At 47.3% G+C, this 15,688-nt stretch overlaps 1 protein-coding gene across 4 annotated transcripts in view; it reads left to right on the top strand.

Annotated features, from left to right (window-relative positions):
• Positions 1–15,688, top strand: part of LOC147606852 (uncharacterized) — a 102,711-nt gene that overhangs the window by 57,706 nt on the left and 29,317 nt on the right. For all 4 annotated transcript variants that reach the window (XR_015264858.1, XM_086791282.1, XM_086791281.1 and 1 more), the window contains 3 exons: positions 14,381–14,454; positions 14,676–14,737; positions 15,025–15,098. Coding sequence is in view for 3 of the 4 variants with exons in the window: in XM_086791282.1 (XP_086647408.1) it covers positions 14,381–14,454; positions 14,676–14,737; positions 15,025–15,098 (210 nt within the window). In the remaining variant the exon portion in view is untranslated. The remainder of the gene's footprint in view (positions 1–14,380; positions 14,455–14,675; positions 14,738–15,024; positions 15,099–15,688) is intronic.

Genomic DNA, 15,688 nt, shown 5'->3' with positions numbered 1-15,688 from the left:
CCTCTTTCTTGAGGAATTCTTTCTTGAAGACTTCTTCGAATTGTGCCCAAGTCGTTGGTTTAGGGTTGAGTTCTTTCCAACAAAGCAAAGCTTTGCCTTAGAGGAAACCTGCTGCTAACTGGATCTTTCTGCCATCGTCATATTGATGAAACCGAAAATGGACCTGCCACTTATGTAGCCAAGTGTCCACTATCTCCTTGGTACGTTGCTTTTGCTTGCCCCCAAACTGTTCTGGAGTAATATTGGGGCCTAAAGCAGATGCCAAAGTATCTATACCCGAAAGAGTAGATAGGGTAGTGGTCAACAAAGAGATGGAGTTCTGTGAAGCCTGCATGTGCGCGACGACTTATGCTTGACGTTCCGAGAAAGAAGCTTCGAGAGCAACTTTAAACTCTTGGAAATTTGATTTTGAAACAAAATCGTCGAAAAGATCGCCATCGGTGGCTTTCGTAGCCGGCAGGTCTTCACGTTCGAGAATTGGCTTCAACTCGGATTCTTGGGTCGACATCTTGAAGAGGGCAAGATGAGAGAAAAGTTTGATCTTACACAAAGAAGAGTGCTAGAGAGCTTCAGAGCTTGAGAGATGTGTGGCAAGAAGCCTCCTTGAGGGGAATTTATAGGCTTCCCCAAAAGCTTACTTAGCTTTTTCTTTTGTGTTTATATATATATTCTTAAAAAAAAACACCAAAAAAGCAAAGCATAGGTTTTTTAAACCCCTTTCTAAGGTGTGGGTTTATTAAAACCCTTGAGCGCATGTTGAAACACCGTAAGGAGAGTGTGGCGGGTTTTAAAAAAAAAACAAAAGCTAAAAACCTTATCCAGCGCTTTCTTTTCATGTTTTTTCTGCCACCCGCCTGTTGCTTGCGTTTTCCTGCAATGTGCTCGCTTGTAATTAGCATGTGCGCATACACGCTCGCCTGCGCTTGTTTATACATGGCGCACCTGCGCCTGCCTGTGTGTACATCCAGCCTGCGTACACGTGCAGTCAATCGCTTGTGTACGTGTACCAAATGCGCGAGTCCACCCACCTGCCTGCGAGTACCACCAGTGTGTACCAACGCGCCTGGGCCCTGCACACGACTGGTGCAGATTTCATGCAGTTGGCATCTTCACTCAAGTGGGCTGCACAGCCACTTATGCGCCACACCTACATAGGCGATACAGCTACTAGAGCAAACAGCCGCGATACTTCTCTCTCTCTCTCTCTCTCTCTCTCTCTCTCTCTCAAAGAAATACAGCCGACAGGCTTTTACCTCTTCTCTCTCTTTCTCAAACTGTTCATACAGTTGAAAAACACACAGCCCCTCTTCTTGCAAAGCAAACCAACCCTCAACAAGACCACAATCCTCATCATGGGTTTCTACGATGTAAAAGCAATATGCTGAATTTGAAAAAACAGCAGTATGAACAGAAAAACAGCAATCTTCTCGAACTCATACCTTTTCTTTGACCTCTTTTTCTCTACCTACCGACTTGCTCGTTCTCGAGGCTTGCTCTGATACCACTGTCAAATCCCCATAGGATCTTCTCGTAGAACGCTCCTGGTACAAGGCTCGAAACCTGCAAACAAACCAATCAAACGTGAAGGGGGTGCAGGCGTGACTCACCTCCCAACCTTGACAGCCGTGGGCAAGCCCACAAGTCTTGGCTATCCCCACCGAGCCACGAGCTGAGCTAACTAGATGGACGTACCGAACCAATCTCTACCTTGTGACGTCCCATACCGCCATGAAGCTACCCTCGCAGGCCTTGAGACTGCTGTCGGCCTTGGCTGCATAAAGCAGGTGCACGTCTGCACTAAATCCAGGCTCTTGACCCAAAGACATGCGAGACTCTATGAACTAATGACTTACCTTGGCCACCCTTTTATAGGCTCTTGGCCGGTCATCGGGCGTCCACACTTGGGCGCCCGCCCATTAGTCTATCCCTAACTTTGCTCGCCAATCAGCCTGCCTAGCTCCAAGCTTCCCCAAACCTCGAAGCTAGTCTTGTGTGCATGTAGCACACGGTAGATACACACTGTGCACATGACACCACCTTAGATCACATCTTCACTTTGAGGGCCATTATTGAGGAAGCTAAGCATAAGGGAAGACGTGTGTTCTGCTGCTTTGTGGATTTCTGCAAAGATTTTGATAGTGTCTGAAGGACTTGTCTTTTTAGGAGACTCCAAGATCTTGAGATCCCAGCGGATATGATACCGGGAGTACGAACACTATATGAGTCGGTGTCAGGGAAATGCAACCAAAGGTATGTCAGAGGAGATCAGGAGTACTATTGGGGTGAAACAAAGATGCCCACTATCACCCACTCTCTTTGGACTCTATGTTGATGAGATTGAGAACTTCATTGACAGATTGGGAGGGGCTCCTCTACCCATCCTCCTCTATGTGGATGACATTGTCCTAATTTCAGATTCAAAGGAGGGACTGCAGAGGCATTTGAATGCTTTGGGGGCTTTTTGTGAGGAGTATGACCTCAAGATGAACCTGGGAAAAACCAAAGTCATGATTTTCAACACATCTAGGGCAGCAGCAAAGAGAAATTGGTTTACATATGTTGGTGGAGTGGTGGAGATAGTCTCATCATACCTATAGCTGGGCATTACTTTCTTAGGACCGATCTTCACAATGAGGCTAGCAGCATAGACATGGATGGCACGATGGCCTAGGCTCAAGAGGCAGTGTTTCTAGGCCCACTTCCAAGAACCAAGCATAGAGATGTTGCTCTTTGATACCTTGGTCACTCCCACAGTATCTTATGGGATAGCTTTTTGGGGACCAGATATAGGGCAAAAAGACTGACAAAATTTAGAGAGGATACAGATCTTGATGTTATCCAGGATGATCCGGAGCAAAGCATCGGTACCACATGAGATCATCAGAGCAGAGTCCTGAGCTGTCCCCTTGGTAGCGGATGACCTTTTGTAGACAACGATATACACAGCTCAGGAGACCCACCAACGCCTTACCCGGAGCACCCGTGAGCATGGCAGGTCTGATGGGCCCAACGTCCCACCCAGGTGCAAACCCTTGACGCAACAGGTCCAGATCCGAGACATACTTGAGCGGTATTGGAACCGCCCCCCCCTAGTAGTGGATGTCTCACCTCATAGATGTAGATGTGGATGGCATGGACACAACAGCTACCTGATGTACACATGCCCCGAGGCCCAAAGCCTTGGGGCTTTAGCTAGACAACATTATTTTGCCTTTTTCGTTTGTTTACTAGTTTTTGGTAGCACATAATCTTTGTAACCCCTTATGTTTTAGAGACCTTATGGTCTTTTGAAGACATTTAATATAACTTTCTTTCTCCCTCCTCCACCCCCCCCCTCCCCCCCCCAAAACCCCTTTAGTACAATTTGGACTTCCCGTTTCTCTGGTTCTCTCATGAGGACACCAACCAGATTATCTGGTTTGATCTTCACAGCCTCTACACCCATTACACATGGATCACACCTTCCGAGCTCCCATTGAAGCTCCCACCAAATATGCACTTCTACAGAGATCACTTTCTCACGATCACTGAGGATGGATTCGTCCAGTAGCCGGGCTACCTGAGTGTTCATATGTCCCATGCCATGCCGATGGCAATTGGCCAGATATGGTTTTCATCCCACCGCCTCAATGCGGAGATGGAAAGAGCTCAGTGCGTCTTTAGAGCCGGAGAGCTCATACGGAGACTGAGGGAGGAGAGGATTTGCCGATTATGCCACACATAGGTTGAGACAAAGGAGCAGTACATATGTTGCTGCCCAGTATACTATCAGATCCGTGGGAGGTTTCACTGTTTGGTCCATGAGAGATTTGGCCCACTCTCCAGGATCATTGACTTTCTGGACCAGCATTGCCTAGGGCTCTTCCTGCTAGCTCCGTAGACAAAGGGACACTTTCTTGAGAGAGCTTCGGCCTGATCCACCCCTACCTCTCCTTTGCCAGCCAACCATCACCAACTTCTTCCAGACCCAAGAGGAGGACACCTCTATAGTCAATCCCATGGACCCACCTCGGGCTGTTCTTGGCCCATCCCACCCAAGAGAAGCTACCTTGGACCGTGCTCCGCATTTTAGCGTGCTCGACACCCCCGGCCCCTTGGACATCGGCCACGATACCCTCATCAGCTATCGAGGACCTTCTCCATCAACATCGTGAAACAAGACTTCATAAGGGCTATGGCACGGGTACTTAGCTTAATTGCAAGAAAACAACAATTTCATGCATAAAGCCTTGAGAAAATCTGAAAATAAACGAGAGAGTAGAGAGAGAAGACACCATACTAGGGGTTGAAATAGCCTTGGGCCCCGACCCCCCCTCCCCCTCTTCGAGTTATATTAGATAAAACTCCTTGGAGGTGTCTTGAGTACAAGTTCTTAGAGCTAGAGAGCTCTCTTGTCTTTTTACATGTCTCAACAATGAGAGAATAGCTTAATTTATAGTTCTTGCCCAAAAGCAATTGAGAAAAGGGATTTAAAACTCACTTATAGTCCAAAAAGCATCTTTTTAATAATAAAGCTCCTCTTTTTAGTTTTTAAAAAGCTTTTAATCTTTTGCTTTCCAAAAGCTAGTCGTATCATTCCAAGCCTATAAGGTGACCTTGCTATGCTTTCTTGCCACGTGTCAGTGCCATGTCACCATCGCCACGTCATCAATTCCACGCCACTTTCTTTTTTTTTTTTTGGGGGGGGGGGGGGGGACACGTTGTGTTCTAACATATCAACCACCTGTATTTTGATGCTTCGGTGGCATCCCCCCAACTTATTAAACAGTTGTTCTTAACTATTAGGTCTTGTTTTTCTCTGCTTTTTTTTTTTGGGCTTAGCTCTTCTCTCTCTGGCTCTTGAGACATGGTTCTTCATGTGGAATGTCCTCCTCTTCTCTTGTGCTTGGGTTTGGAGAGCATCTTGCCCTTACGGTTTTCACCCTTCACATAGAGTGACCTTGGGTTTGACCTCTCTAGTAGATACTCCCACCCCTTGCACGTCTAGAGTCACCCTCAAGTAGGAGTTTCCTAGCATGATTTTGTTCTTGCCCTAGATCAACACGCACCCATTATATGTCAGAAGACAAACACATGCACACATGCTTGTCCTTGGGTTTAACTGGGCGTGCCTGACTCTTGGCACACATACACAAATATACTCACAAGCATAAATCAAATAAAGAAATTAATGCACAAACACTTCCTTGGTTTTGATATCAATTTCTTGGTTTTTACACCAGTTCCTATTGTAGTCCAACTACGCATGCCAGTGTTTGACTATGGTAAACTAGCACTATTCATATCCGTGTATTTAGTTTTGATTTCCGTCACCGATAACAGTGTCTCCATGAGATTGCTAGTCCCATGACTCTTGTACATATGATTTAGTGTTGTTCAATCTCAAAGTTGCTCCTTTTGGATAGAACTCGGACAACAACCCTCGAGTTCTAGAATACTCAATTCCCCTACAGTGAAATATAAACCTTAGCATTCTCCTTTGTTCGTGGTTCCTTGGATGTCAAAGTGCAAAGGCTGGTGACATCCTCTCGGCTTTTAATGAGTTCAAAACTTTTCTCGAGATCATTGAGTTCGTCAAGCAGCGCCTTGCCAAAGCACAAGAAGCATACACTAGGCAAGTCAACAAGTTAAGACGAAATGTCAACTATAAAGAAGGGGATTGGGTATATCACCGGATAATGAAGTAGAAATTGACACAAGTGGCCAAACATTGTCCCAAACTCTCCTTTCGCAGCTTTTGACACTTTCCTATCATCAAAAAGATCCTCCCAGGGCTACGCCCAAACTCTGGAAGATGCCAAGGGTCCTGTCCCCAAAGTGCCAATATCATCTCCTCCGAGGCGGAGTACTCTGCTCTTGAGACTGTCACCGTGCCTCCTCCAAGTCTATCCTTTGCTGCCTCTATCATGTTAAAGTCTCCACCCATGCACCAAAAGTTAGCCTAGGGAAGGGCTTGCCGGACGGTGCTCCAAAAGAGGGCTCTACCTGAAGTGGTGTTCGGGGCATAAACATTGAGGAAGCCAACGTAGTCCTCTCCAATCAAAATTGTAACCCACTGTGCTTGCCTAGGAACTATGACTCCTGAGCGTGTCACTACTGGCAAAAGCTACTCACTAACAGAAATACAAATTCCTCCCTATGTCCCTGAAGGGCCGCAGGATGGAGACGAGAAAGTGTGACTCCTGCCTAGTAAAATCTTCCCGCATCGGCGGGTGCGTCCCTTGGAAAGGTGATGCTCTTGGAGAAAAAGAATGTCGGTAGGTCCCCCAACTGTAGCTCTTGAAGATCTCCTCTGAGGACGCCTCATCTCTGAAAGCACTGAGGCCCCCCTAAACCTTGAATGTTCCATGAGATTATCCGCATATAAATCTCTATGGGAGGCAAAACTAGCGGAACTGCCCTCCACTGGAAGAGTCTTGGGCGAGGGTTTGGACAGGGAATAATCACAATCCGTCCTGGGACGAAGGCGCGCGAAGTGGGCGCGGATCCTGTCCTCCATGTGACGCCACACTGTGCGAGCACGAGAGTACACATACTCCGAACTCCATCGATCACAATGGAGGTACATGTAAGAAGGGGGGAGAGGTCCAACGACTGAAATATGCATGAACACAAAAAGCAGCACCTCTAGGTTGGAGGCCACCATCTCCCCGTCCTGGTCTCTGTGGCCTAAGCCTCCAAACTCCATCCTAGCAAATGACCATAGATGGGTGAGTACGTCGGTGATGTGAAGGTTGTGAAGATGGTGGAAAAGCTCAACTGCCTGTCCCTGGATGGCAGCAGCCACCAACTCGGAGTCCCACTCCATCCCTAGGACTACACTCAAAGGGAAAGAGAAGATCATCGCGCCATGCTCTGGCGTAGAGGGTCTGGAGTGGTGAAAAACCACACATATCCAAATAGGGGCTAGTGTCGCCTCAAACATATCTGTCCCTTCCGCTGGACGACATCGGAAGAAACTATAGTCCACAGGTAGCCCCAAGATCCTGGGGGGCCCCCCTGGGGACTCGGGCAGGAGAGCCCTCACTGGGGAAGTGGCAATGGTCATCTCTACACCGGCTTAGAAAAACGGTGAATCAAGCGGTGAATGGAGGCTGTCTCCGCTCCGGATCGGCGGCGGCTGCAAGGGGTCGACGGGAGTGCTCTGGAGAGGCGGAGGGAGGGGGGAGGGCGGGCTCTAATGAGGAGGACCGAGCAGAAGGAACTGTTAGTCAAGGGTGAGGATGGGGAGGAGCCCCGGGGGGGGGGGGGGGGGGTGGTGGAGAGCAGAGAGGTGCATGGTTGGGAGTGATACATCGGAGAGGAAGGCTGCTGGGAGAGGCTCGCCGGGGTCTCAGTGAGGTCTACCGGCCTCTTTGGACATTGAGAGTCGGGGGAGGAATCACGACGGGGAATCGGCTGCCAAACCGGAGGGGCTGAAGGGACCCGCTCCGTGACTCGAGGGGGCCTGTTGCTAGTGGGTGGGTGTTGTGATAAATACTCGAAACGGTTCTCTGACAGAACTGAATCCTCGTGTGCTTTGACAGCTTGGCGCGCACGACGGCGGCGTTCCTCAGCTCTGGTGGTCGGCTGACGTCCCAGGCGAGGGCCAACCATCTGACTCTCCGGCAACAATTGGGTCGTCCGCAGTCGGGACTTGGTGCTCCGTTGTCTGAGAACCTGCCTCTCTCTCTACGGTGAGGATCGGAAAAGGGGGGGGGTGCGGGGAAACAAAGGAGGCAGTCTCTTCGACTGACGCCAACGGCAAGCTCTAGCTAGATGTCCCATCTGCCTGCAAATGAAGCATTGGCCTGGAAGGCCTGAATACTCCACTCGCTGAATGATGGGGTCGCCCGGAAGGCATGGAATAGATATAACATGAGGCACTTAATCCGGCGAGGTAACACAGATTCGAAGGGATGGAATCTCGGCTGCCCGTGTGAGGGCCGAGGCAGAGGGGGGGGGGGGATTGCATCACTCTCCCGATAGCAGCACCAATCACTGGGAGAAGAGGAAGGTATTTCTTCCTAAGGCCTGGGAAGCACACTGTCATTGGGAAGCCCGACACACCAGCAAGAGGGTCAGACGCAGGGTCGAAGTCGTGCTGCCATCATGCAAAGAAGGCCTAGGCGATACACAATGCAACGGGGCTCAGCTGTATGACTCAATTTGACGTTGTTGGCGAGTCGAACTCAACCTGCTAGTAACGGCATACTAGAGGAAAAAAAATTATGATCTTTGCAGGCCCACCAATGAGACTCGCTTGTGAAAGATCTCTGAGTTGTCCTCGTGTTGGGCGGCTACTGACAATCTTGCATACCAGAGTAGAGGCCTCTAATGATGCAACAATCGTAGCGAGAAGTTGAAGGTCCACTTCCGAGACGGATAAGCAAGTAACGGCGGCCTCGGTTGGGGATGACAAAGCGGCTGCCATGAAGTCCTCCTGGGGATGAAGACCAGAAAAAGCTGAGACTTGCCGAGAGAAGAATGAACCCCAAGAACAGAGATATCTGCCTGAGGACGACAGAGGGGATGAAGGAAACGGAGGAGAGGCTTCAGGTTGAGACGATGGAGGAGAGGCAACGGGAGAGGGGAGGAGGGAAAGAGAAAAAGAAGAAAAAACAAACAAGGTTGGGGGGGGGGGGGTGGGGGAGAGGAAAGGGGAGAGGCGGGGCACAGTCAGAAAGGAAAGGGAGGTAGGGGGGAGGCGAAGGGTGAGCAAGAGAGGAAGGTGGGGAGGGGAGGAGGGGAGCATGATGGTGGAGAGAGGCGGGGGGGGGGGGGGGGGGTGCGCGCAGGCGGAGAGAGGAGAGGGGGGGGGGGTGTGTGCATGGCGGAGAGGGGGAGGGGAGGGCTCGTAGAGAGGGCCAGGTGAACTGGCAGCGCCCGGGGGGGGGGGGGGGGGGGGGGGGGTGTGCGGGGCCTAGCTGCGCAGGAAGGAGAGGGAGTGAAGAAAAGGGGGAGGCGGGAGCTGGGGGCAAAGGGGCACAGGCAGGCCACAGGGGCGGGGGGGACTAGACCAACAGTTCTTCTTTCTTTGTAGTAGATTTGACAAAGGTAAGAGTTCTACATATGAACTGTCATGGAATGGCCTCTCTAGATCTTGAATCAATGGGTCTCACCACTGCTAGATGTTGCAACTTTGAAACGTAACGGTAGACTAGCCAAACTTTGTAGGTCAGTACTTGAGATTGAGCTCAACACACTAGCAGAGCGACATGGGCACAGAGCATGAGGGCAGGCAGGCTTCTGCAAGTCATTCTCTACTTTGGATCACATCTTCACCCTCCGAGCCATCATAGAAGAGGCCAGAGTAATACACCGATGGGTTTACTATTGCTTTCTGGATTTCTGCAAAGCATTTGAAACAGTGCCTCAAGCCAAACTACTACAGAGACTCCAGAATTTGTGGGTACTATCAGACATGATTTACGGTATCATGGCATTATATGAGTCGGTCATAGGGTGGGTGAGATGCCCAAGAGGATTATCAGCCAGTACCATTGGAGTGAAGCAAGGATGCCCACTGTCTCCCACTCTCTTTTGCCTCTACATCGATGAGATTTCGGTACTTTATGCTGATGACATTGTGCTTATTGCAGATTCTTCAGAGGCTCTCTAGAGGCATCTTCACGCATTACAGGACTTTTGTGCACAGCGGGATCTCATAGTAAACCTTGGGAAAACCAAGGTTATGGTCTTCAACCATCCCGTCTTCTCACATCTCGACTGAGTTTCACCTACATGGGCATCCCAGTGGAGATTGTAGACTCATATATGTACTTGGGAGTCACTTTTACAGGACTGGTCTTCTCGATGAGCCATGCTGCAGAGGCTAGATTGCTGCGAGGGTATGCTTCTCTTGCTCTCATGGAGAGACAATGCTTCCATGCCCACTTCCAAGACCCAAGGACCAAGATGTGGCTATTTGACACCTTGATCACTCTAGCATTGATGTATGGAGCACCCTTTTGGGCACCTGATCTTACAGTGGTCAAATGACTGAGGATAGAGAGGCCTCAGGTCATAATGCTCTCCGTATAATTCGCAGCAAACCATGGGTCCCACATGATATTATCTTGGTAGAGTTTTGTGAACACCCATGGTAGTAGAGACACGCTTCTAGACAATTCCATATATTCACAATATCAATGCCATGGCCCCTTGGAGACTCCCGAGTCTCGCCCTACAGTCCTCCCAGCAGCTAGCAGCAGATGGGCATGAGTCATGGTATAGCCGAGTATGCACCTGGTTCAGGAGGCAGGGACTCAGGATGGATCACGTGCCCCCACTCCAGCATGACCCAGACTCCCCATTCATTAGGCTCTCTCAGGATGATAGGAACCGGGTGATCAGATATGATTTATTGGGACTATACAAACAGGATACCTTGATCACAACATATGAGCCACTCACACAAAAGGTAGTACTACATGGATACTTTCATGAGGCTTACAGAGAATGGTTTCATACTAAGGGCGGATATCTTGACATATACATGTCGCATGCTATGCGGATTGCAGTGGGCGAGTTGCGGTGTCATTGCACTGCCTGAGGATAGAAAGAAAGAAAGAAAGTTATAACAAACGTCTTCAAAAGACCCAGTGGGTCTATGAGACCATAAGTGATACAATAGTGTCCGTGTAATCTCATCATGGTACAAAGACAACAAAGACTAGAGCTATGAGTTGGGAATGTCAAATCCGAGCGATGCAGATACCTCGTGAGGAGAGGATGTGCACTATGTGCCAGCAGGAGGTCGAGTTAGAGGAACACTTCATATGTAGGTGCGCCGTATATTATGAGATTTGTGGGAGGTTCCATTGTCTCTTCAGAGAGGGCTTTGGAGCCTTATCCAGGATCATGGATTACCCAGATCAGCGGTGCCTGAGTCTCTTTCTGCTAGAGCTTCATCGCCACAGAGACTCATTGAGAAGGGAGTCGAGACCCCATGGGAGACATCCACCCCGGCCCCAGGAGGAGGTGCATCAAGGAGCCACCCTGAAGATTATCACGACTAAGGAGGACATCGTAGAGCTGTGCTGCATGTATACGAAGGAGGTTCCCAAGCCTTTAGTATTGAGAAGGCGGCTGTTTGTGTAGAAGCTCCTGCAAAGCGTCCAAGTCTGTGGAGAAAGTCGAAGTGAAGTTGTACAAGGCGAGGCATTTACACTGAAGTGCCACCACTGCTTTGACTGGAAGAATCTTGTTTGTCTCATTCTGTTGAGACTGCATTGAGTAAGGAACATGTAAGCAAAAGTGGGAAGACGTCTGTGAGCACCTACTTACATCAAGAAGGCAAAAGGGAACTAAAGATCGGTCAGACGTCTCGAGACCAATCCCTCAATTGGTGTTTCTTGACACAAGGCAAGATATCCAAAGGTTTTTGAAGCTCTTTCAAACTGATAGAAGAAAGCTCAGAATTCCAGTGAAGATTTTAACTTTTGCTTCTATTATGTGTTGATTTGAGAGAGGAGATTCTTCTTTTGGTTTATAATCCATCACTCCATAGAACCCAATATAGTTTTGAAGGAAAGTTATGTGCTAATCTTGCAAGAATAAGGGCAAGTCAAGAAGTCTGATCCCAAGCTTTGGTTTTTTTCCTTGTGTTGTTGATGTTAAGTGGTGTTGTTCTATCATCATCAGTGCCTTTTGAGAGAGTTTGTGAGGTGTAGAATCCATATATCACAATCATTGTATAACCTTCGATCACTTTATAAAATCTTTATACCCTTGTAAGTGAGTGGGTCAAGGGGAGTGTGAGTTGGTTGTCTTGGAGAGTTGGCATGTGTTGCCCCCAAGTTTGAGTAATTTCAAAAAGGTTCTACTTTGATTGTATGGTTTGGGTGGGTTTGAGACTCGTCACAGAACAAACACCACATATTTCATCTTATTCCTGGTGTTGAAGATCAAGGCTATTACCATGATTTTGTCTTTGGTTCTAGAACCACATGTCAGAAATATTGTTTGTATTGGGTTCACTATGGAGGTGCTTGGCTCTTTGAGAACTGAATATTGATGGTTTGTACTACTGAGGCTTCCCGAATGGATGGGAAACCTTCACCTATCTCCACATCTACCAGAGGAGATCCTGCATGCTGAAGTTTGTGAAGAAGAAGATGTCAATTGATCCAGTTGTAATCACAAGTGTGGTTTGTCAGATAGTGTAACTTCAAAATATGAATAATGTCAACTTTAGCTTAGCTAGTTTGCTGTCAGTGTTGAATCCAATGTAAAACTTTCTTGTTTTTTCCCATCATCTCAAGGTTTCACTTGCACGGTTATCTCTGAATGTCAAAGGAATTATTTTCGGATTGAGGAGAGAATTTGTGTTGATGTGTATTGATGGTTGGCTAGTGTGATTTCACTTGAGGTTTACGGTGCAGCTTGGCTAGCTATAGAGGCATTCCGGTTTAGAGGCCAAGTCTCACGTCTTAGGCCACCTTGGCCCATCTTATCTGGTTCTCTCGCCTTGTGTAGAGAAAGTTTCTGATAAGTTGCTGAACTTGGCCAGTGCAAGATCTTGAGAAGGACGAACACAAGGGAGCACAAGGTGATGTACCACATGGTGAAGATCACCACAATTTGGCCTACCAAGGAGAGCTTCATAGTACTCGTGTAGGAACTTCTGACGAATGCTCCGGAGAAGGGGTGATTTTTTGCCCCAGTGAGGTATCATTGTTGACTTGGCATCAAAGATGTCCTATTGGGGTTCCTCTAGAGATCCATTGGAAAGCATCCACAGGTTGGTAGGTGAAGGTGGGAGTGACGCGCTCGGTTAGAAACCACAAGATTTGTGCCAGTTGATCTGTACACTTGAGGCAAAGAAAACCTCCTCTAATGCCGCAGTGAAATGCGAGCTTTCCTTCTGTGCTTGCTAGGTACATGATCTCAGGAGTCCAAGAGCTCCTCCAAAATGTGGATGGGGAGCCTGAGGTACTTGGAGTTCTTATCTTGTGCTGATATGTAATTGCTCATGGCCTAAGGGCTTGGAGTTCTCATCTGATGACAGCTTTAGAGAAGGGGATTAATTTTCTGCTCCAGTGAGGTATCGATGTTGACTTGGTATCAAAGGTATCCTTCTGGGATCCAAAGGCCGGCAGGTCAAGGTGAGAGTTGCGCGCTGGCTTAGAAACCGCAAGACATGTGCCAGTTGATCCAAACATTTGAGGCAAAGAAAACCTCCTCTATCGATGCCGTGAAAGTTTTGTGTCCATGCTTGTTAGGTACGTAATATTGTGGTCCATGAACTCAGAAGTCCAAGAGCTCCTTCAGAGTATGGATCGGGAGCCTGAGGTTCTTGGAGTTATTATCTTGTGCCGATATGTAATTGCTCATTACCTAAGGCCTTGGAGTCCTCATCCTGTGCCATAGGTAATTTCTCATGGCCTCTGCCATGAACAATAAAAGGAAAGGGGGAGGGGGCAGACGTGATGAACATATTGGGAATGCAGAGCACATCCCTTGGGTCCCTTGGATGATGATGTGACTGTGTATAGAGGAGTAGAAATCTGCCATGCCTCGCACCCATGCAGTGGAGAATTCCATGTGTGCTATGGTGCCTCCAAGAAAGCCCAAACCATTTGGTTGTTGGCTCTCTCAAAGTCCAGCAAGAGTATGGCTAAGTCCTGCTGCTGCAGCCGGGGCCTGTTGTAGTCACCTCCCAAAATGTTATCCAGTATGCTCTGATCTGGGATGAAGCTGGTCTAGGTGGCGTCAATCATCTCGGGGAGGAAGAGTTTCAGGGCCTTGGGGACGATTTTGTAGGCAGTGCTGAGCAACTTGATGGGTCTCCAATGTCAAACCTCCTGTGAGTGACCTCATTGAATGCCTTCCTGAGACCAGCCTTCAAGAGATCCCTAAATAGCTGTAAGTAGGAGATTCAGAGTCCATCCTCGCCTGGGCACTTTCTGTGGGGAAGAGCTTGTAGAGCTTTTCCCAGGTCTTCCTCTGTGGACTGGGCTTCTAGAAAGGTGCTCAGAGCCGGCGTAGCACATCCTGGTTTTCTTGTTGTGCTAGTTTGAGTTTGGGTCAGTGCGGATAGGAGTGTCTGATGAAAATCCAAGGTGATGGCTTGGGCTGAACCCAAGCTCATTGGAAGCAAAAGCATACACAGGCTAGTTGGGCGAATTTTCGACCAGATCTTCCTTAAAAAGAAACATGATATACAATGTTGCATCCTTATGGATGATGTGTGTATAATAATCACTCTCTCTTTATATTGTTGTAAGACAATTGACTAAAAGGAAATATATTTGCATACTTACTAATGTGGTAAGATGGCTGACTGAAAGCAAATGTTTTGCGTACTTAACAAAGTATGGTTCTTATAATATGTAAATGCATGTATGCTCACACTGCTCAATGACTTCTTTGACGTGATGTTCACGATTTTGCATAGAGGATCAAGGAAGCACACTCTCGGTCTGCGGAGGCATCATCTCATTTGACAATACTTGAACGCGCTGCTTCTATGTAAGGAATGATGGACACCCTTCTCGTATTTTGACAATTTGGCAATGGTCTATTGAGATAGCTTACGGAAAAGTGCTGGTAAATTATGAACATGATTGTATGATTAGTCAAAATGTTGATATCTCATCAGCCTATTAAGTAGAGCTATACATAGCTTAGTTTGAGCGTTTACACCTTAGAAATATCAACATCATTTTTTATTGATCTCTAATTGATTTCAGGCAAGAGGAGATGATAATGGCACGAGAAGATTTGGGTTATCTAATGTCGGACATTCAGGCTGGTAAGATAGTATTGGACTGTTTGTGGGCATGTAGCCTGGTGATGAGGTTGTTTGTCTTCTGGGATGTGGACTAGTGTACAGGGGACATGATCACTGCCTGTTACTAAATAATGTGTATAATCTCTCTCCAAAAAAAGATAACATTAAACTAGCAACAAGTCTAGGCAAAGCGATCATATGCACAACATATGGCATTATTGTTTCTCTCTGCTAATGGATTTGCATTTCTTAAACTAACTCATAAAAACGGCTTATTAAGATGATATTTGTGTATGTTTTTGGTGCAGAGATGGCTGCCTGCAGTGAAAGTCTTGAATGGTTGATCCCTGCTCGCTTCCAGTTCTATACCATAGAAAGACAGGTTTGCTACATTGTCCCTCGTGCATTTTCCTATAAAGTCATCTCAAAACCTTCTCCCTCTTGCATTGATAATGTGCATACACTTGCATTCTCGTCAAGATAATTGTTTTTTCTTCTTCTCATAATACGACGATATCACATGGCCTCTGCTTATGCAACTTTGTAAGTGATTGGCAATTATTTAGCGGCAGGTCCACAAGTTTGTAAAAGCTAATGCTCATTTAAATTTTTGAAAACCTTAGTCAACTAGAAAAATGAAGTCTTAATTTAGAACCTTGGAAGGAAAAGTTGTATACTTTTTAAATTTGAATAAAATTTGGTTTAGGTGGTTGGAGAAGTACATGACTTGTCTTTCTTTTTTCTCTATCTTGTGCAAACATGTCTCCTTCTAGTGATGGAGAGAGAGAGAGAACAAGATCAAGAAAGTACCATAGGTTAGTTGTGTTTGTGATTTTTGAGCATAATCTTGTACTAATCACCTTGTTAATCTCCTTCCCAAAGCTTAAAGCTAAGCTTTCAGCATATACTTTATTGGCTCTTTACCCGAAAATTAAACATAGCCAGAAGGATTAGGACCCATCATGGCTTGTC

This window comes from Cibotium barometz, chromosome 56, assembly GCF_041138505.1.
Source record: "Cibotium barometz isolate CiBa-2024 chromosome 56, ASM4113850v1, whole genome shotgun sequence".
NCBI classification, from domain to species: Eukaryota; Viridiplantae; Streptophyta; class Polypodiopsida; order Cyatheales; family Cibotiaceae; genus Cibotium; species Cibotium barometz.
This window is presented reverse-complemented; position numbering and strand designations above follow the sequence as displayed.